Source organism: Bos indicus x Bos taurus, chromosome 7 (genome assembly GCF_003369695.1).
Source record: "Bos indicus x Bos taurus breed Angus x Brahman F1 hybrid chromosome 7, Bos_hybrid_MaternalHap_v2.0, whole genome shotgun sequence".
NCBI classification, from domain to species: Eukaryota; Metazoa; Chordata; class Mammalia; order Artiodactyla; family Bovidae; genus Bos; species Bos indicus x Bos taurus.
In genome coordinates, this window is record NC_040082.1 from 106,741,888 (window position 1) to 106,764,018 (window position 22,131).

The 22,131-nt window shown below is 46.7% G+C and overlaps 1 protein-coding gene and 1 non-coding gene across 4 annotated transcripts in view; one reads left to right on the forward strand and one right to left on the reverse strand.

The window, feature by feature from the left end:
• The window catches only part of PBX4 (PBX homeobox 4), a 57,451-nt gene extending 35,957 nt beyond the window's left edge, over nucleotides 1–21,494 (reverse strand). For 2 of the 3 annotated variants that reach the window (XM_027548409.1, XM_027548410.1), the window contains exon 1: nucleotides 21,254–21,494. In XM_027548409.1, the coding sequence (XP_027404210.1) occupies nucleotides 21,254–21,405 (152 nt within the window). In that variant the 5' untranslated portion in view covers nucleotides 21,406–21,494. The remainder of the gene's footprint in view (nucleotides 1–21,253) is intronic. The other variant, XM_027548408.1, reaches the window with a different exon arrangement.
• On the forward strand, nucleotides 8,194–8,300 carry LOC113896774. The gene has a single exon (XR_003512132.1). It is a non-coding gene; the product is annotated as a U6 spliceosomal RNA (small nuclear RNA).
• Nucleotides 21,495–22,131: the final 637 nt, after the last annotated feature.

Genomic DNA, 22,131 nt, shown 5'->3' on the forward strand with positions numbered 1-22,131 from the left:
GAACTATCCTAGGGTCCTGCAATGTTAATTTAGCAGGACTGATGCTGAAGCTGAAGCTCCAATACTTTGGCCACCTGATGCAAACAGCCAACTCATTGGAAAAGACCCTGATGCTGGGAAAGATTGAAGGCAGGGGGAGAAGAAGAGGGTGACAGAGGATGAGATGGTTGGATGGCATCACTGACTCAATGGACATGAACTTGGGCAAACTCCGGGAGATGGCGAGGGATAGGGGGAGCCTGGCGTGCTGCAGTCCATGGGGTCACACAGCGTCAGACACGACTCAGTGACTGAAAAGCAGCAACTGAGCAGCTTCTAGGTGCCACACATGATTCCAGTGTCACACAGACACCGATGAGGTCCCGAGCAATTAGGATGGAGATGATGAGACGCCACACGAACAAACATACCCCATCAGCAGGGGCAGGTGCTTTCTGGTGACTTAAACTAGAGTGACTAGAAGGCTTATTGGAGTTTGCATGTCTCTAAGGTGACATCAAAGCCGAGATCAGAGTGACAAGGAGAAGTCAGGTGGGAAGAGGGCCAAAGAGTAAATGTTTAGGCAGAGGAAACAGCCAGTGCCAAGGCCCCAGGCGTGGGGTTCCCCTGGTGGTCCAGTGTAAGAATCTGCCTTGCAATGCTGGGGACACCGGTTCCATCCCTGGTTCAGGAAGCCCCCTCGTGCCTCATGGAACCACAGCTACTGACCCTGCGCTCTGGAGCCCACGTGCAGCAACTACTGAGGCCTACAGGCCCGGGAGCTTGTGCCCCCCAAGAGAAGACCCTGCAACGAGAGGCCCAAGCACTACAGCTAGAGAGTAGCCCCGGCTCTGCGTAACTGGAGACAGCCTGCGTGCAGCGACAAAGACACAGCACAGCCAGAAACAGTAAAGAGTGTGTAAAGAGACCAGGACGCTGTCGGGTAAGGGGAGAGGGAGACAGCCGTATGGCTAAGTTAGAGAGGCAGGCGGGCCTGACCGGAGAGTCTTGTAAGTCAGGGCAAGGACTCTGGCTTTTGCTCACCTTGTGATGGAAACTGTGGCTGGTGGAGGAATGGCCGCCAAAGATGTCGGTATGGTGATCTCAGAACCACTTACAAGAAAAGAACTCTCAAGAAGATTGATGTTAACGACTTTGAAGTGGAAGGATTAACTTGGATTACACAAATGGGCACAATCTAATTCATGTGTCCTTTTTTTTTCCTTCAAATTGAAGTACAGTAGAAATGGCAACCCACTCCAGTATTCTTGCCTGGAAAATCCCATGGACAGAGGAGCCTGGAGGGCTACAAGTCTATGGGGTCGCAAAGAGTTGGACGCGACTGAACACACACACACACACACACACATAGCTGATTTACATCTAATCATGTGTTCTTTAAAGTGGACAAACTCTCCCAACTGTGGTCAGTGAAAGAGAGGCAATGACATAGAGTCAGAGACACTGTGTTGTGGGCTTTGAAGACGGAGGGACTGTGAGCCACGGAACGCAGGTGGCAAAGGCCAGGAAGTGGCCACTGCTCCAGAGCCTCCAGGAGGAATCCCCTGCTAACACCTTGATTTTAGCCCAACAAGAGCCACGTTGGACTTGGAACCCACAGAAACGGAAGATCATAAATTTGTGCTTTGTAAGCTACAATGTGTTCATTTGTCACAGCTGGCAATAGAAAACAAACACAGGAAGCGACGGAGGATTTTACAGGGTGGTTTCATGTGATATGTATTGCACTTTTATTAGTGCTGATTTTTTTGAGATATAATTCACACATCATAACGTTTACCCTTAAGGGTATATATAATTCAGTGACTTGTAGCTAATTCATGACAGGCAATTCTCACCACTACCTAATTCCAGGACACTTTCATCGCCCCAGGGAGAAATCCTGTTCTCATTACTAGTCATTCCACATTTCCGCCTCCTCCCGCTCAGCAACTCCTGATCTGCTTTCACAGATTTGTCTGGACATTTCATATAAAAGGAAGTCATATAGCATGTGGTCTTTGGTGACATAGAGCACGTTTTCAAAGTTCATCCAAGATGCTGTGTATCAGTGCTTCCTTCCTTTTTACGGGCAACTAATACTCTATTCGGAGAAGGCAACGGCACCCCACTCCAGTACTCTTGCCTGGAAAATCCCATGGATGGAGGAGCCTGGTGAGCTGCAGTCCATGGGGTCGCTAAGAGTCGGACACGACTGAGCGACTTCACTTTCCCTTTTCACTTTCATGCATTGGAGAAGGAAATGGCAACCCACTCCAGTGTTCTTGCCTGGAGAATCCCAGGGACGGGGGAGCCTGGTGGGCTGCCATCTGTGGGGTCGCACAGAGTCGGACACGACTGAGGCGACTTAGCAGCCGCAGCAGTACTCCATTGTTAGATTATATTTTGTTCATCTATTCATCAGTTGATGGACATTTGGGTTATTTCCACCTTTTGATTATTATTAACAATGCTGCTATGAACATGCATGTGTAAGTTTTTGTGTGACCACTTACCTAGGGAGAATGGTTGGATCATATAGTAACTCTACGTTTAACTTTTTAAGGAAATGACAAACTTTTGCAAAGTGGCTGCACCATTTTTCCTTCCTATCAGCAACTTAAGAGGGATTCAATTTCTCCACATCCTCAACACTTGTTACTTAAAAAAAAAAAAAATTATAGCCACCCCTGTGGGTGTGAGGTGGTATCTCACTGTGGTTTGGATTTGCATTTGTCTAATGGCTAATGACGCTGTACATCTTTCCAAGTATTTATCAGTCACTCTTTTTCGGTTGTACTGGGTCTTCACTGCTGAGTGCAGGCTTTCCCTAGTTGCGCTGAGCAGGCTTCTCATTGTGCTGGCCTCTCTGGAGGAGCACGGGTTCTAGGCGTGTGGGCTCCCCTGGCTGCGGTGCGTGGCTCTAGGCCCGCAGGCTCCAGCAGCAGTGGCACTGGGGCTCAGTAGCTGCGGCTCTCGGGCTCCAGAGAGCCGACTCAGAAGTTGTGGTATGCGGGCATAGTTGCTCCAAGGCTTGTGGAATCTTCCTGGACCAGGGATCAAACCTGGGTCCCCTGCATTGGAAAGTGGATTCTTATCCACCATGCCACCAGGGAAGGCCTATCAGCCTTCTTCTTCTTCTTTTTTTCTGGTGTATTTGGTCTTTTTATTTTTAACATTTACTGGAGGATAATTGATTTATGGGTTTCCCAGCTGGCTCAGTGGTAAAGAACTTGCCTGCCAATGCAGGAGACCATGGATTCCATACCTGGGTTGGGAAGATCCCCTGGAGAAGGAAATGGCAACCCACTCCAGTATTCTTGCCTGGGAAATCCCATGGACAGAGGAGTCTGGTGGGCCACAGTCCATGGGGTCACAAAAGAATCGGGCACAGCTTAGTGACTAAACAACAACAACAACACAAATCGTTGGTTTACAATATTGCGTACTTCCAGGTGTACAGCAGGCTGTTCTTTAGAAAAATGTCTATTCAAATCCTTTACTTACTTGACTGCATTGGATCTTAGTTGCAGCACTTGGGGTCTCCAATGTGTTCTGCGGGATCTTTTGTTTTGGTCACGGACTCCATCTTTTGTTGTGGCCTGCCGGCTCCAGAGTGCATAGGCTCAGTAGCTGCAGGGTGAGGCCTTAGTAGCTCTGTGGCAAGAGGGATCTTAGTTCCCTGACCAGGGATCAGACTCTAGTTCCCTGTATTGCGAGGCGGATTCTTAATCACTGGACCATCAGGGAAGTCCCCTTTGTTCCTTTTTAAATTAGGTTCTTTTTTATTGTTGAGTTGTAAGACTTCCTCATATATTCTGGATACTAGATGCTAATATGATTTGCAAACTTTTTTCTCCTATTCTATAAGCTGTCTTTGGACTTTCTAGTGTCCTTTTGAGGCACAAAAGTTTTTCATTTTGATGAAATCAAATTTATCTCTTTTTCTTTTGCTGCGTGTGCTTCAGGGGTCATATCTAAGAAGCCGTTGAGACTGGAGGGCTTTGGGGGTTTGAGCGTTGAGCACATTTTGGGGAGGGTCTGGAAAGGAGGGCTGTGTATTGATCAGGTTATACCTGAGATCCCTATAAGCTTCCCAAGAGGAGGAATCAGGTAGGCAGATCGCACACAGGCATGGACTCAAGGCTGGAGATAAACAACATAAATGTTAGGAGAAACACTGACTGGAACTGCCCACCCTGGCCAGGCGCCATAGTAACCATTTATGTGTTATTTTATAACAGGAGGTCCTGGTAAGAAATATGGAACTAACAAGCCACCACCAACGGGAAGAATATGCAAAAGGTCAACAGGAGACGTAGCATGTCCTACCAACCTCCCAGAATCCTCCCCGCTGGAATCCACCTTGGCTGAGTGATGCGTGCACCACCAGGATGGACCCTGAGTCACAATGATTGGCCAGAGACAATCTGGAAACTAACCCCATCACCATAAAACCTGAGACTGTGAGCCACGTGGCAGAGCAGTCCTCCTGGGTTCCCTGACCCTCCTTCTCTCCGCCCAGGCACCCCTTCCCAATAGAGTCTCTTGTTCTGTCAGCTCATGTATCCTCTTGGACAATTCATTTCCTAGTATTAGACAAGAGCCCACTCTCTGGCCCTGGAAGGGGTCCACCCTGCCTTCCTGCAATATAAAGACGGAGCCCTGGGCATAGAGATGGCACTTTTAAGTCACAAGACTTGAGGGACTCACCACGGGAGGATGTAGATAGAGGGACCCAGGCCCCAGGCTCAGCCATCTGCTCTTGGAGAGGCCAAACAGATGAGAAAGTCCTGCAGAGGAGACTGGGGCCCAAACTGCCAGGTGGGAGGAACCAAGAACAGTTTCAAAGACAGAAGCGTATTCTGTGAGAAATGCCTCTGAGAGGTGAAGCAGGAGAGGAGACGTTGGATTTAGCAACATGGAGGTCATTGGTCACTGACTCAGCAGAGGGAGGAGAAGGCTGGGAGAGGGTGGGTGGAGGTGGGAGAGGAAGTGGAAGTAGCAACCACAAACTCTGACATCATCACAAAAAGCAGCAAAGAAATGCAGCAAGTGCTAAAAGAAAGGGTGTACATTTTTTTATATACTGGAGGGGAGAATTTTTCTTATTTATTTTTTAAAAATTTATTCATTCCTTCATTCATTTGGCTGCACCGGTCTTAGCTGCGGCATGTTCTGTCTTTTATGATGCTTTGACTTTGACATCCTGGGGCAGGGAGAGACGGACTTTCCCAGAGCTAGCTAAATCCACACATACTTGTCTGAGAGTGTGTCTTTCATATGCAAACTCAAATCCAAGGCCCATACTCTTAACTACTGCTTTAACTCTCAGCACCAGTCAAGATGCCCCTAACCCTAAATCACCCCAGGTGCCAGGTACCAGATGAGGAGAGAGAAACTGCTGAAATTATTGAAACTATCCAGTCCCAAATTTGCTCGGTTGTCTACCCAGCCTCACTGCTTCCTTCTCACACATGCACGCTAAGCCGCTTCCGTCATGTCCGACTCTTTGTGACCCTATGGACTGTAGCCTGTCAGGCTCCTCTGTCCATGAGATTCTCCATGCAAGGATATTGAAGGGGGTTGCCATTTCTTCCTCCAGGGGATCTTCCTGACCCAGGGAGCGAACCTATGTCTCTTATGTCTCCTGCATTGACAGGTGGGTTCTTTACCACTAGCGCCGCTTCGTGCAAATCATAATAAAGGCTCCAGGCCATGCTTTCTCCTCACGTCTGCCCATATGGCGCTTACCCATGTAGCCCTGCGCGGCGTGGACTGCCTTCTCTCAGGAATTTTAAGTGATAAACTCTTCTTTTGAAGTTGTCTCTGTCTTTCATCTTATTATACCTGATTAAAAACAAATCCTAGGGATTTCCCTGGTGGTCCAGTGGTTAAGAATCTGTCTTCCAATGCAGATCCAGATCTGGGTTTGATCCAGATCTCACATGCCTCGGGAAAAGCACATAGCAACCACCGGGCCGATGTGCTCTAGAGCCTGTGCCCCACAACTAGAAATCCCCCACGCACTGCAACTAGAGAAAAGCTGGCATGCCACAATGGAGAGCTCATGAGAGGCAATGAAGACCCAGCACAGCCAAAAAAACAAAATAACACCCACCCAAATCCCAGGCACGGGTCAGAGACAGGGAGAGTCAAGGGAGGTTTTTGTTTCTTTGTGTGTTTTTAAAGATGGGAGACACTAACACATGTTTATATGCCCAAAAGCCAGTCTAGGGAGGGGATTTGGCAACACAAGAGAGAGAGTGAGGATAACAGTAATCTCCAGGGTGTATATATATGTGAGAAGTCAGCATACAAATTTGATTGTTTGTAGCTAGGCTTCAACAGTACATGAACTGAGAAATTCCAGATGTACAAGCTGGATTTAGAAAAGGCAGAGGAACCAGAGATCAAATTGCCAACATTCATTGGATCATAGAAAAAGAAACAGAATTCTAGAAAAACATTTACTTCTGCTTCATTGACTACACTAAAGCTTTTGACTGTGTGGGTCACAAAAAACTGGAAAATTCCTTAAGAGGTGGAAATACCAGACCACCTTACTTGCCTCCTGTGAAACCTGGATGCAGGTCAAGAAGCAATGGTTAGAACCAGACATGGAACAAAAGACTGGCTTAAAATTGGGAAAGGAGTACATCAAGCCTGTATATTGTCACCCTGATTATTTAACTTACGTGTAGAGTACATCATGCGAAATGCCCAGCTGGATGAGCCACAAGCTGGAATCAAGATTGCCAATCTGAAGAGGAGAAGCAGATGGGAGAAATATCAATAACTTCAGATATGCAGATGATACCACCCTTATGGCAGAAAGCAAAGAGGAACTAAAGGGCCTCTTGATGAAGGTGAAAGAGGAGAATGAAAAAGCTGGCTGAAAACAACATTCAGAAAACTAAGATCATGGCATCCAGTCCCATCACTTTATGGCAAATAGATGGGGAAACAGTGACAGACTTTATTTTTGGGGCTGCAAAATCACTGCAGATTGTGACTGCAGCCATGGAATTAAAAGATGCTTGCTCCTTGGAAGAAAAACTACGACAAATCTAGGCAGCATATTAAAAAGCAGAGACATTACTTTGCTGACAAATGTCCATATAGTCAAAGCTATGGTTTTTCCAGTGGTCATGTATGGATGTGAGAGTTGGACCTTAAAGAAGGCTGTGCACCAAAGAATTGATGCTTTTGAACTGTGGTGTTGGAGAAGACTCTTGAGAATCCCTTGGACTACAAGATCAAACCAGTCAATCCTAAGGGAAATCAATCCTGAATATTCATTGGAAGGACTGATGTTGAAGCTGAAGCTCCAATACTTTAGCCACCTGATGCGAAGAGTCTACTCATTGGAAAAGACCCTGATGGTGGGAAAGACTGAAGGCAGGAGAAGGGGACAACAGAGGATGAGATGGCTGGATGGCATCACCTCCTACTCAATGGACATGAGTTTGAGCAAGCCCCGGGAGATAGTAAAGGATAGAGAAGCCTGGCATGCTGAAGTAAATGGTATCACAAAGAGTTGGACACGACTGAGCGACTGAATAACAACAAAAAGCTATTATTTTAACATTTACTGCTGCTTTAAATGTTTAAAAGCATTATGACACCTATAATGCTGTCATCCAAGCATCCCTTATTAAAAGATTCTGCCAAGGACACATAATGTACCTGAAAACCAGTAACTTCATCATGGAAGCCAAATGTGATTAACACCATGAGAAAGGTCAAACATCTGCACAACTCACTATAATATTGATCCAAGGGAGCATGCCCTCATTTTCAAATGCTTTCCAAATTCACCACGTGCCCCTGCGGGATGCCTTTCAAAAGGTTAGGGTTGGGGTGCAGAACTAAGATACACATCTCTGAAGCCAAATATGAGAAGGTTAATGGGCGATGAGATTTGGCGTTCTGTAAAGCTGAACGCAAATGTTAGTCTTTCTTACACAGTGTACAGTGGTTGATCACATAGGATATTATGCCAAAATGGTTTCCTTCCATAGAAGCAGTTATTATCATCACAAAAATGGACTCTGGTTAGAGCTTGTTACCCTCTGTGATGTAATTCTAAAAATCCAAGGGAAGAGGAAAGAGAATAAAGTTGGCTGCTTTGCTTCTCAAAGGGGATTCTAGGGAAGTGTATTCCCAGGTCAGTTTCCTGCTTATAAAACATCTTACTTAAGATACAGTACAGTGCTCGCTTCGGCAGCACATGGACTAAAATTGGAACGATACAGAGAAGATTAGCATGGCCCCTGTGCAAGGATGACACGCAAATTCATGAAGCATTCCATATTTTTTAAAAAAAAGATACAGTATAAAGGCACCTTTGAATGAACACAAAGTGATTTCACAGAATGTTTTTTGTGGTTTATTATGAACAGTCTCACCTTATACAAATGTCTCATCTTCCAGCGTGTTCCTGGCCTAGAGGTGATCAGCTGACAGCAAACCATTAATGATCTCATAAAGTATGACAGACCAGGGAGTTCACGGCGTCACCAGAAAGGATGGATTATTTTCTGCGATGGACACACCCTGAGGTGACCCCCACTGAGTGGGATCTTCTCTCCTTGAGTTTGGGCAGATTCTGTGACTTGCAGGGCAGCAACGGTGATGATATAGTCTTGCCTGCGGTTATGTTACATTATGTTATGACTCCAGTTTAGTAGACTGGGGGATGCAACCTGCCGTCCCTGAAGCCAGCTGCTATGTTGTGAGAGGGCCATAACGCAGAACTCTAGGGAGTCTCTTAGAGTTGAGAGCAGACCCCATCTGACAGCTGGCAAGAAAATAAGAACGTCCATCCTATAACTGCAAGGAACAGTTCTGCCAACAACCCTATGAGACTGGAAGAGGACCCAGAGCTTCAGATAGGAACACAGACCAGCTAACACCTTGCCTGATGCCTTGCGAGACCCTGAGCAGACGACCCAGCTCACATGTGCCCAGATTCCTGCCCATGGAAACTGAGATCACAAAGGTATGTCGTTTTAAGCCATCAGGTTTGTGGTAACTTGTTACATAGCAACAGATAACTGGCCAGATAGCAAGGCGCTGAATGAGGACTGCAGGCAGAAGAACAAGGTCTGTGTTGGCACCTCTAGCAAGCACAGGACATGTTCTGCCCAACCAAGTATCTGCATTAAAACAAAACAAAATGTTAATATTTATGAAGAAGTAAAGTTCCAATGAATGAGAATGATAAATCCTTTAAATAAAGAAACTTCTGAGGATAAACTAAATTAAAAAACAAATCTGTGAATATCCTTTTAAAACCAACCTGTAACAAAACTATTATCACATAGAATCATGCCAGAAAATGAAAGCATTCAGCTTTACCACCCTCCAACCCCACTTATTCAATATTTACAGGACAGACATGAGGCACTTCTATATAGTGGTCACTGTATAAGGAGAGAGGACTGTGGCGATGAATAGAGCATCAGTCACATCCTGGCTTCTACCAGCAGCAAACTACAGCCTCTAATGTTAGCTATTACTTACTTTTCCAAATTATGGAATGACCTGCCTTCCTGAACAAAGTATTGTTTCATTTATTTTTGGGGTAGTTTACTAATTTTTTATTAAAGTATAGTTGACTTACAATGCTACATTAGTTTTGGGTGTGTGTGCATGCTAAATCACTTCAGTGGTAGGCAGCTCTTTATGACCCTATGAACTGTAGCCTGCAGGCTCCTCTGTCCACGGGATTCTCCAGGCAAGAATACTGTAGTGGGTTGCCATTCCCTCCTCCAGGTGATCTTCCTGACCCAGGGATCAAACCCAGGTCCCCTGAGGCTCCTGCTTTGCAGCCGGATTCTTTACCACTGAGCCACTAGGAAGCCCAGACTGGGGTGTACACCACAGTAATTCAATATTTTTATAGCTTATACTCAAAACAAAGTTACTATAAAATATTGTCTATATTCCCTGTGCTGTGCATAACATTCCTCAGTTCAGTTCAGTTCAGTCGCTCAGTTGTGTCCAACTCTTTGCGACCCCATGAATCGCAGCACGCCAGGCCTCCCTGTCCATCACCAACTCCCGGAGTTCATCCAAACCCAGGTCCATTGAGTCGGTGATGCCATCCAGCCATCTCATCCTCTGTCGTCCCCTTCTCCTCCTGCCCCCAATCCCTCCCAGCATCAGAGTCTTTTCCAATGAGTCAACTCTTCGCATGAGGTGGCCAAAGTACTGGAGTTTCAGCTTTAGCATCATTCCTTCCAAAGAACACCCAGGACTGATCTCCTTTAGAATGGACTGGTTGGATCTCCTTTAGAATGGACTGGTTGGATCTCCTTGCAGTCCATGGGACTCTCAAGAGTCTTCTCCAACACCACAGTTCAAAAGCATCAATTCTTCAGCGCTCAGCTTTCTTCACAGTCCAACTCTCATATCCATACGTGACCACAGGAAAAACCATAGCCTTGACTAGATGGACCTTTGTTGGCAAAGTAATGTCTCTGCTTTTGAATATGCTATCTAGGTTGGTCATAACTTTCCTTCCAAGGAGTAAGCGTCTTTTAATTTCATGGCTGCAGTCACCATCTGCAGTGATTTTGGAGCCCCCAAAAAAGAAAGTCTGACACTGTGTCCACTGTTTCCCCATCTATTTCCCATGAAGTGATGGGACCAGATGCCGTGATCTTCATTTTCTGAATGTTGAGCTTTAAGCCAACTTTTTCACTCTCCTCTTTCACTTTCATCAAGAGGCTTTTCAGTTCCTCTTCACTTTCTGCCATAACGGTGGTGTCATCTGCGTATCTGAGGTTATTGATATTTCTCCCAGCAATCTTGATTCCAGCTTGTGCTTCTTCCAGCCCAGCATTTCTCATGATGTACTCTGCATATAAGTTAAATAAGCGGGGTGACAATATACAGCCTTGACGAACTCCTTTTCCTATTTGGAACCAGTCTGTTGTTCCATGTCCAGTTCTAACGGATGCTTCCTGACCTGCACACAGGTTTCTATAACTTACTTGTTTCACAGCTTCTAGTTTGCACCTTTCCACCCCCTTCACCCATTTAGCGCCCCCCGCCCTCTCCCCTCTGGTAACCACCAGTTTGTTCTCTGTGGGTCTGTTCCTGTTCTGTTTGTTCACTTGCTTTATTATTTAGATTCCACGTAAAAGTGAAAACACACGATGTATCTTTTTCTCTCTTATTTCCTGAACAAGGTCTCATTTTAAATTATTGAGAAATTTGACTTAGAGATACATCCAGAGATCTTATCCCTTAGAATAGGATACTTCTTGAAAAAACTTCCCTGAGAACAACAATGATCGAATACCTCAACAAAAGACGGAATTACATCCCCTTAATTATTTTTGTTTCTGAAGAACTGTTTTAGCTGACAGCTCCAGCTGTCTCCTAGGTGAAGAACAACAATTAGAAGACATGGTCCCTACCCTGAGGAAATAAAATCTTGATGGAAAACCTAGAAACTCACAGAGGGTGCCGAGCTCCAGAAGCAAATGCAGTCCAGGAGGCAGATGCCCCTGGCATTTTAAAATAAACTTCTTAGTAAACTAGGAAGAATCAGACTATAGTAGGTGCCATCAATCATTTGTACAGTCATTCAAAAAACAAAGGTATATACAATGAAACAAAAAAAGATAAGTAAATAGGAGTTGAGACTATGTCCTGATGCCCAAGTTCAACCATGGGAATCATTACAGCAGTTTTAGCAAAATGAAGCCTTGTATCAGGAGCTAACTTTGGCACCAGGAAACAAGGAAAAGTGTTCAATACAACACAAGAAAAACTCTGTAGGACTTGAATGAAAGAGCAACCTTTATGTAGAATAAGTTTAAGACTGCATAAAGCTCATTTCCATGTTCTTATTTCCTAATTTACCCATGGACTGGTCACGATTGACACTGCCCTGAAATTTCTTACTGAAAACCATGGAGAGATGAGAATCTCTCTGGGCACAAGATGAAATGGCTACTCACTATCTGGTCAACCCCTCAGCTGAGATGCTGAGGCTCCTCACCAGCAGCTCTCTGACCTGCTCCCTCCACTGGTCTTGAGAGTGAAAAGTGAAAGTGAAAGTTGCTCAGTCGCATCCGATTCTTTGCAACCCCATGGACTCTACAGTCCACGGAATTCTCCTGGCCAGAATACTGGAGTGGGTAGCCATTCCCTTCTCCAGGGGTCTTGGGGAAGTCCTACCTTTCTGTCAAGTCCAAGACTTCAATGGCTTGGCCTATCCCAGCCTGGATGCATTACTCCCTCCTCTATTCTATTGACAGAGCTTACCAAGTCTGGCCTGGGCATGATGAAGGCCTCAACTTACACATTTCAGGAAGTCCAGGCCAGCACCACACTTGGCACAATAACTGAGCAAAGATTTGTTGAATTTTACTGAAGGAAAGGCAGAGGCTAGAGACGTCAAACTAATAGAGGAGAAATGAAAAGTGGCAGAACTCCGACAGCTCTAGGCTGAAGTAGGGCAAGTGGAGAATCAAAAACTAGGGTGAGGACCGTGGCTTCCATGGCCAAAGAAGAGAGAGAAGCCAAAGGCACACAGGGCTCGGTTGGGAGCCCCTCCTTCCTGGTCTCTGTTACAGGGCTGAGCTCCTGGGCACTCATCTGCTCTAGGAATGAAGAGAACATATTAAGGGGTTTAATAACGCTGCATAATGAGAGAGACAATCAGAGCGGATGATGGCCAGAACACACCACATTTGGAGAATTCCCTAGAGGTCCAGTGGTTAGGACATTGGCGCTTTCACTGCTGGGGCCTGGGTTCAACCCCTGGTTGGGGAACTAAGATCTTGCAAGCCTCATGACATGGCCAAAGTGAGGGGGTGGGGAAACACTACACTTGGGCAGGAGAAAGTGATAAAGAAGAAAGTTGCTTTAAGAAGAACTAAGAGCAAGAGTCCTTAAACCACTGGAAGGCTCAATCTGCAAGAGAAATGAGTGTCTTAAGACATTTCTGAAGAATGGATGGTAGAGAAGAGCCAATGACTACTCAACTTTCTTCTGATCCAGGACCAACACCTTAGAAAGGCTGGAGTACTTCAAGAAGTACTTATACAAGGAACAGAATAAACTTCATGCTCATTCCTTGCTTGGTGCTTGGCAAGGAATTCATGGTTGACTGGACAGCAGAGAAGACAGGCAGTCACCCCACTGAGTCCCCTCCTTGAAGGCTGTGCCCTCCACTCAGGTCTGATAGAACCACATGTTCCATGCCTTCCTTGCACTCATGCCTGCCCCAGCCTGGAATACTGTTGCCTCCTTGGCCTAGGCAAAGCCTCTCATCCAGGCCACAGTCATCTCCTCGGGGGATGCTTCTGACACCCAGCCTGACTTCAGCTGGACTCTGGTGTCCCAGGTGCACATTCCATGGGCTCTCTTCTTGCTGACAGGTAGTCTCTCTTGCCCTGGCTGATCAACTCCTCATCACCCTCTCTCTGGTCGCCCCTGCACTGCATTCTGCAGTGTCTGCCTCTCCTGAACTGTGAGCCTTTGGGACTCACTGCTGTATCCCTGGAACCTGGCACAAAAGGAAAGGTTACTGAGCAGTTGAGATTAAATGCTTAAGAATGAACTTTAAAAAACAGCCTCTGATGCTCCAGTCCAGCTTTCTAATCTTCCACAGTACTGGATCCGCTCCAAGCTGCTCTGAGTGATGTCATGCTCTAGGGAGCCCGTGGGGCACTGGGAGAAGCAGGGAGCACAGCAGGTCAGCACCAGAGTTCGAGAATAAGGCCAAATCTCCAACCACCCACACCCTAGTCATCTGACCTCAGGCAAGTTCTTACTCAGGTCCAGTTCCTCTTCTAGAAGCTCAGTGAAACCACCCACTTCCTAGGGTTTTTGGGAGATTTAAATGAGAGACAGAAATTATGGCTGTCGTCATCATCATCAACCACTGTATTCTGAAAGAGGTGCTCAGTGCTGTGCTACGCTTAGTCACTCAGGCGTGTCCGACTCTTTGCAACCCTAGGGACTGTAGCCCACCAGGCTGCTCTGTCCATGGGATTCTCCGGGCAAGAATACTGGAGTAGGTTGCCATGCCCTCCTCCAGGGGATCTTCCCAACCCAGGGATAGAATCCAGGTCTCCTGCCTTGCAGGTGGATTCTTTACTGTCTGAGTCACCAGGAAAGTCACACTTTCACTTAAATGACCGAAACCTGCTCATTTATGAAACTTTTCTGAATCACTCACATATTGCTTTACTTACTGATAAAACCACTTCAAAAGGGATTTTGCTGTGATCCTAGATAGCTTCAGGAAATCATTTTAAAACCAGCAAAGTCCAACTCTTGGGAAAAGTACACCAAGGGCAGCAAGACTTTCCCTTGGCACTAGACCAAGTCAAGCTCAGTGCGGTAAGCTAGGAGCAGAGCTAAAGCCTGCAAGCAGGCTAAGGGCACAGACTGCCAGGCACCAAGGTGACCTGCATTTACAGAACCTCCTTAAGGGTGGTGAAACAGAAAACTTTAGCGCTGAAATTTTACTTCCCGGGTTTGGACTAATAGATCCTCTCTTGCTAATGCTATCTGGCTTTAGGAAATTACGAACCATAAATTCCTCTTCTGACTCCTTGCATTCTTTGACGGGTGTGCTGAAAGGCTGAATGCTCTCTGATATGCACTAACATGCTTACTTCTAATGGTCTGTGTTCCCATATTTAGTATCCCAGAGGTACCGAGACAAGAGCCACACCATTCATTTGACAGCACATGCCTCGCCATTTGAGTAAGTTCTAAGTATAGTCAAATTTATGTCATCACCATCTTTTAATATTCAGAACTTAATCCATATTATAAGTAAAATCTGCAGAAATACTGGAGGAATTAAGCAAGTCTTACAAATTTTGACCAGTAGAAAATATCTTACAAGTCATAGAAGTAAAAATCAAATTAAAAATTGTTTCTTCCTAAGGAAAGCTATGAAGGTCCTAATTGAAGTGTCCGTTACGTTGCCTAAAAGCCAACCTGTAAATATAACCTTTTTAGTTTCAGGTACACCACTCCATAGGCCGTTTAGCTAGCTCCTAACACATGTATAATAGTGATTTTTTTTTAATCATATAATCTCATCTGTTGCATTGTAATCCCTTTTAAAATTTTCATTTATTAATGAATTTCTTATTTGGCTGCATCAGGTCTTAATTGCAGCATGCAGGGTCTTTTAGTTGTGGCATGTGGGATCTAGTTCCTCAGCCAGGGATTGAACCCAGGACCCCTGCATTGGGAGCAGACTCTTAGCCACTGGATCACTAGGAGTCCCTCTTTGTCATATTTCATTTGTTATATTTAAAGCTTTTTTGCCCTAAAAACCTGAGTACCATTCCCCACTGGTCATTTGCTATTATACTCAAATTCTACAAACTAACACAAATTTGAGCTGTGGTTTTATAGACTGCTACTGCTGCTAAGTCGCTTCAGTTGTGTCCGACTCTGTGCGACCCCATGGACTGCAGCCTACCAGGCTTCTCCATCCATGGGATTCTCCAGGCAAGAACACTGGAGTGGGTTGCCATTTCCTATGTACAGGAAGTATTAGAAACAACGCCTGGAGCCTCTAAAACCTGATTTCCTTGGACTGGAAATTAAACAGACCCTGAAACAACAGGGCCCCATCCCCCAGATCAAAAGTATCATCTAGTGGGGAAAACAATCAACTACTTTCTGATTTTTATTTGGTTCATTTCTAATTTTCTTTCTATATTAAGTAGACAAAACAATGCTAATATGTGACTCTTGTGGTTAATTTCAAATTCCTTATGCCCACACGCAATTTGGGCTCAAAAAATAATTTCCATTTGTCAGATTAACCATCTACTCAAGGAGATCAAACCAGTCAATCCTGAAGGAAATCAACCCTGAATATTCATTGGAAGGACTGTTGCTGAAGCTGAAGCTCCAAACTTCAGTCACCTGATGTGAAGACCCAACTCATTGGAAAAGACCCTGATGCTGGGAAAGATGAAGGCAGGAAAAGGGGATGACAGAGGATGAGATGGTTGGATGGCATCACTGACTCAATGGCTGTGAATTTGAGCAAGCTCTGGGAGATGGTGAAGGACAGAGAAGCCTGGGATGCTGCAGTCCATGGGGTCGCAAACAGTCAGACACTACTTATCGAATGAACAACAAAAAAGGTAAAATGATCCGTGAAAACTGAAGTAAGTGACACACTCTCATCCCTACTCTTTTTTTTTTTTCATTCCTACTCTTGAGAGTCCAACCTCTCCAAGGGTGGTCAGGGATCAGCACCCTTGGGAGATGGTTAGAAATGTGGACTCTTTGGCCCCACTGGGACCTGGCACATCAGAATCTGCAACGCAACAGGATTTCTGCAGAGATCTGCTGCAGGTGCAGCTGAGAGACGCATTGCTCTAAAGCACAGTTGTCTGGAAATTTCTGCAGTGATGGAAACGTTTTTTACCTTCATTAATATAATAGCTATTAGCCACATGTGGCTACTGAGTACTTGAGATATAGCTAGTGTGACTGAAGAACTGAATGTTTAATTCTATTTACTTTTAATGCATTTTATTATTTCTAATTATTATTATTTTTTTGCTGCTCTGCATGGCATGTGGGATCTTAGTTCCTCAACCAGGGACTGAATCTGTGCCCCCTGAAATAGAAGTGCAGAGTCTTAACCACTGGGATGCAAAGGAAGTCCTCAATTTTAATGCATTTTAATTTAATTTATGGCAAGGGGCTACCACAATGGACAGTGTAGCGAGTACCTGTGTTTCCTTGCAAGCAAATGGTCAAGAAGTGACCACAGCAGCCAAATCTGCCAATCTGGCAGCACAATCCTTCTATCCTTCCAACATGCAAAATGACTTGAAGGCCAGTCCTCTTTAGCTGCTTCTCCCAGAACATCAGGCCTGAAGCTGGGCCTCTAGGGTGACACCGCTGACCATTCTACTTCCTTTTTTTTTTTTTTTTAAGGTCAGAAGTGGATATATTTAGATTCAGAGAGAAGTACACTCCACAGACAGAGTGCGGGCCATCACAGAGGGCAAGTGGCGAAATTTGGTGTGGTTAGTTTTTATAGACTACTTTTGCTGAGGTTCTTGACGTCTCATTGCAGAAAGAATTCAGTGAGAGACAAGTGATAGGTAAGAAGTAGGTTTATTTAGATTCAGAGAGAAGCACACTCTGCAGACAGAATGTGGGCCATCACAGAGGGCGAGTGTGGCCCCTTTTTATTAAATTTCCAAAACTGACCTGTCAGCTTTCCCAGGTCCAGAGTTTTCACCCTGACTTCTTAGGAATCTCACTACTAGACAAAAAGTAAGTCCACCAGCCTTTGATGACTGGCAGCTTTCAGACCCCAGGGCACCTGAAGCCTGAGGATTCTCAAAGGTGTGGTATACAAACACAGTGTTTGGGGCCATGGTAGTGGGGTGGGGGACCCAGAGATTGCACCAGACTTTCAAAGGGGCCCATGATTCAAACACTGGTTAAGAACTCTGGGAGGAAGGAAGAACTTTGGAGCCTGGCAGTCCTGACAAAAGAGGCTTCAACCCGAATCTGGCAATCTCATAAACCTTTCATAGAGGGTTTCAAAGGTATTCACAAAGGCATTCAAAGATATTCATAAAGGTATTCAAAGGAAGCACATGAAAAAACTACGTAAACTTCAAAATGTAAAATGTACTATTATAAAAAATAAGGCTATACGTGATAGAGCGATATACTCAGAAAATCTTTGGCAGATGAGAGAACATTTTCTGCCTTCCTGGTTCCATATAAGAAATGAATGAGGACATGGTCAGTGAAAGGTCCAAATCAGAACCTGTAAAACTCTCCAGGAAAACCTCAGGGTATCACCCAAGAAAGTCAGAAGATCATTCAGGGAAACTGGTTATCCCTCATACAGGAAGTCTCCAGCTGATGAGGGCTGAATTTCAACTAAGACAGTGCATTCCAAGGTCCCCGGTGTCCACCTACTATCTGTGTAGCCGGAAGGAAGAACAATACACAGTTCACTGTTCAAGACTCCATCAAGCTGAAGCCATAACGACAAAATGAATCACACACAGGCACATGGAGCTGCCTTCCTAATAACGTAGAAGGGTGTAAGAAAAACCCAGGTTTGAGGAGGACAGGTGTGCTTTCCTTCTTTAAACACATTCAATGGTGACAAAGTGGGCTTCCCTGGTGGCTCAGTGGTAAAGAACCCGCTTGGCAGTGCAGAAGAACTGGGTTTGATCTGGGGGTCAGGAAGATCCCCTGGAGAAGGAAATGTCAACCCATTCTAACGTTTTTGCCTGGAAAATCCCACAACAGAGGAGCCCTGCAGGATACAGTCCATGGGCTGCAGAGTCAGGTATGACTTAGCAACTGAACACGCACGCACGGACAAAGCCGGTTGAGAGGGCCTCAAATCTGAGATGAAAAATTCTTTCTTGCCAGCCAGTTGAGCTAAATGGACTCCAGGGGCTATGAAGGGGTTGGCAGGGCACAGAGAGAGCGCAGGGTCAAAATGACTCAGAAAGGTCTCACCCAGTTGGCCAATCAGGAAAACACAGTTTGCTCCCCTGCCCAGGTTGATAATCTACCTGGCTGCTGGGTTTACTATGAGGAATGAAGTTAAAGTGTTAGTCGCTCAGTCATGTCCGACTCTTTGCAACCCCATGGACTTCAACCCGCCAGGCTCTTCTGTCCACAGAATTCTCTAGGCAAGAATACTGGAGTCAGTAGCCATTCCTTTCAAGGAACAGGCCCACCCAAGCTGTGTTTCTCCGAAGTGGAGTAAGTGGCCTGCCCACTAGAGGACTAAAGACTGGTGTCTGGACTTGGGTGACTTTTAGGGCCCTGAACTCATCTAGAGGCTACGCAAGAAGCAGATCAGATGTGAAGCTCCCCAAAGTCTCAAAATAGAAACCCCAGCGCTCTTTCTACCGCAGAAAGAAAACAGGAATCAGCTACCTAACAGCTATGTGGTGGTAAAGCAAGTACCATACCCTCCCTTTTCAGTTTCTTAAGCTTCAAAGAAAAAGGACTCTCTGTGAGAACATCAAGTAGTGACTGCATTCCATTCTAAAGCCTACCTAAGGGAGTTGAGAATCGAGATTGACAAGAGAAAAGCAGCAGCCTCGGGGCTGTGCTGGGGTGCCACAAGCCTGAGGAAGGCCGTGTCTGAGCAGAGTTCAAGCTGCTTAAGCAGCTCCAGGCCTAGAACAGAAGGAACACAGGTAACTTGGCAAACAAGAAAACACTGCTTCTGTGGTTCCTGGGTGTGAAAAGCCCGTTTTCCCTTTTCCCTAGCTCCAACCAATCCTTTCAGAATCTAAGTGCCACAAAACTCGACTGAATACTAGGTGCCAGGTATTGTTCACAGCCCTGGGAATACCAAGGAAAGCACAACAATGCCCTTGCTCTCAGACTGGCTTAGCAGACAAGGCCTCACAGAAGGGCACCCTCTCCCGGCTCAGCTCTTTGTGCCAGGAATCACCTCTATTCAGCACACTGCTGTTATGATGACTGTTATAAGTCAGTCTCCCCCACCCCTTACTTCTGAATGAGCTTATTATAAGAGAACCTCTTAGCCATCCTGGTGTCTGTAGCACCTAGCACACTGCTCCAGGGGGTGGGGGTGGGGGTGGAAGTATGTATATGTGACACTCTTAACTTTCCAGATAGAGGCCTTGAAACTGGAAAGAATTGACATGTTATAAGAAGCAGAGGAAAGAAAGTTTGAAGAATGCCTGCCACATCCATCTTTTACTTGCCTTCTCTGTTTCTGGGGCTGCTGTTCACCTGGCTTTGTAACCTGTCCTCCCTAGAAGGTTCTAGGCACTGTACAATTCATACCTCCAGACCCTGGTCCCATCCCCAGGGACCCCAAACAGGTCCCATTCAACAAAACCTCATCTTCCAAAAAGTGCTTTGCTATTTTCTAATAATTCAAGCAGACCCCAAACACAATGGGCTGCCTTGTGAAGCACATTCTAACCAATCCTAGCTGGCTGACAAGTGGTAGGTGGAGGTGAGACATAAAAACCACTGATTTTCCCACTACAACTGAAATAAAACCCAGACTCCTTCCCGAGGCTTGTTATCCCCATGTGATCCTGGTTCCAGACTCTCTCCAATCTACTGGGGACTTTCAGTCCCTAGCTCTGCTTTCTTCCTGCCCTTTCCCACCCTGGGGCTTCTGAAGGTGCGGAGCCCTCTCCACCTGGCTTCCCACAGCTTTCCATCCCTTTACTTACAGTTTTTCTCACAACTTAGTTTTGTTATTATTTTCTCTCTCTCAAACCATTAGCTTGGGAACAGTGACTATGTCAGCACCCAGCTCTGTGCCCTACACATAGTATCTAACAAATATTCGCCAAATTAATTTTAAAAAAGGGGGGATCCTTTGTCTCCACTCAGCTTCCCCACTAACTTTTTTACTGGATCATTCCCAAATCAAATGACTGCTGCTGCTGCTGCTGCTGCTAAGCCGCTTCAGTCGTGTCCGACTCTGTGCGACCCCACAGACGGCAGCCTGTCAGGCTCCCCAATCCCTGGGATTCTCCAGGCAAGAACACTGGAGTGGGTTGCCATTTCCGTCTCCAATGCATGAAAGTGAAAAGTGAAAGTGAAGTCGCTCAGTCATGTCCAACTCTTCGTGACCCCATGGACTGCAGCCTACCAGGCTCCTCCGTCCATGGGATTTTCCAGGCAAGAGTACTGGAGTGGGGTGCCATCGCCTTTCTCTTTATTCCCCAGTCTTATTTCCCACAACTCATTCTCCATTACCAGCCCCCCTAATTACCCATCTTCGTAAGTACCACCGATTTCATTCCGTTGTCCATTATTCACAAATCCTGTGTGTACCCACCTCTCAGCCCTTACACCCCTCATCTCCAAAACAATCATCTCCAAACCCCTCATCTCCAAAACAATTCCATAAACCTTGAAACCACCTTTCACCATAAACCTCTCCATCCACAAACTCTCCTTAAACTCATCCCTCTCACCTCAGGACGAGCTCTTAAAATCTATCACTCAACTGCTTAGCTCCATAAGCCCCCTTTCAATCCGTTCCATTTTAACCCCTCACGTCCCTTCGGCCTCAGAATCCGGCTTCAGTCCTCCTCAAGCCTCCCCCTCCCATGCGCCCTGCCCTCCCTCTCTCCGCCCAGAGACTCATAGCATCTCTCACCTTGCACCTTCCTCACCCCTCACGACCCCAGCTGCCCCGGTCCTGGCCCCTCGGCCCGCCCCCTTCAGAGAAGCGACTTTAGATGGCCCCCCGCCGAATCCGCGCCAGCACCTGGCCTGCGCCTCGTCCAGGCTCTGGTCGGTGATGGCCATGATCTGCTGCAGGACGTCGCCTGTGTTGGAGCCCGGTGGGGGCCCAGGCGGCGAGCGGCGCGGGGCAGGCGGTGGCGGCGCGGGGCGCGGCGGGCGCTTGGGAGCGTCCATGAGCTGCGGGTGCTCAACCAGGAGCTGGGGAGACTGGAGAGCTCGCGCGGACGTCGTAGCCAACTGCTGCCGTCCGTGCGCCCCGCGCGCGCACCCCGGAGCCCCGCCCCTCGCCTCTGCCTACGGCCAACCGCCGCCAGGCAGGCGATGGCGCCCCGCCCAGGGACACGCCCTACTATCGCCACCAGCCAACCATCGCCGCCCAAGCAGCCTCACCCCGCCCACAGATACGCCCCCACCAGCCCCTCACAACGGCCTAGGACTCTTTTGGAGGTTGCTGAGCAACGGCGCTTTCCATTTAACCCCCTCCCTCTTCCCTGCTGGCTCTGACCTTAAAGAATCCGCCTGCAATGCGGGAGACCTGGGTTCGATCCCTGGGTTGGGAAAATGCCCTGGAGTAGGAGAGGGCAATGGCACCCAACTCCAGTGCTTTTGCCTGGAAGATCCCATGGACGGAGGAGCCTAGTAGGCTACAGTCCATGGGGTCGCTAGAGTCGGACACGACTGAGCGACTTCACTTTCACTTTTCACTTTCATGCATTGGAGAAGGAAATGGCAACCCACTCCAGTGTTCTTGCCTGGCGAATCCCAGGGACGGGGAAGCCTGGTGGGCTGCCGTCTATGGGGTCACACAGAGTCGGACACGACTGAGGCGACTTAGCAGCAGGGCATAGCAACCCACTCCAGTATTCTTGCCTGGAGAATCCCCATGGACAGAGGAACTGG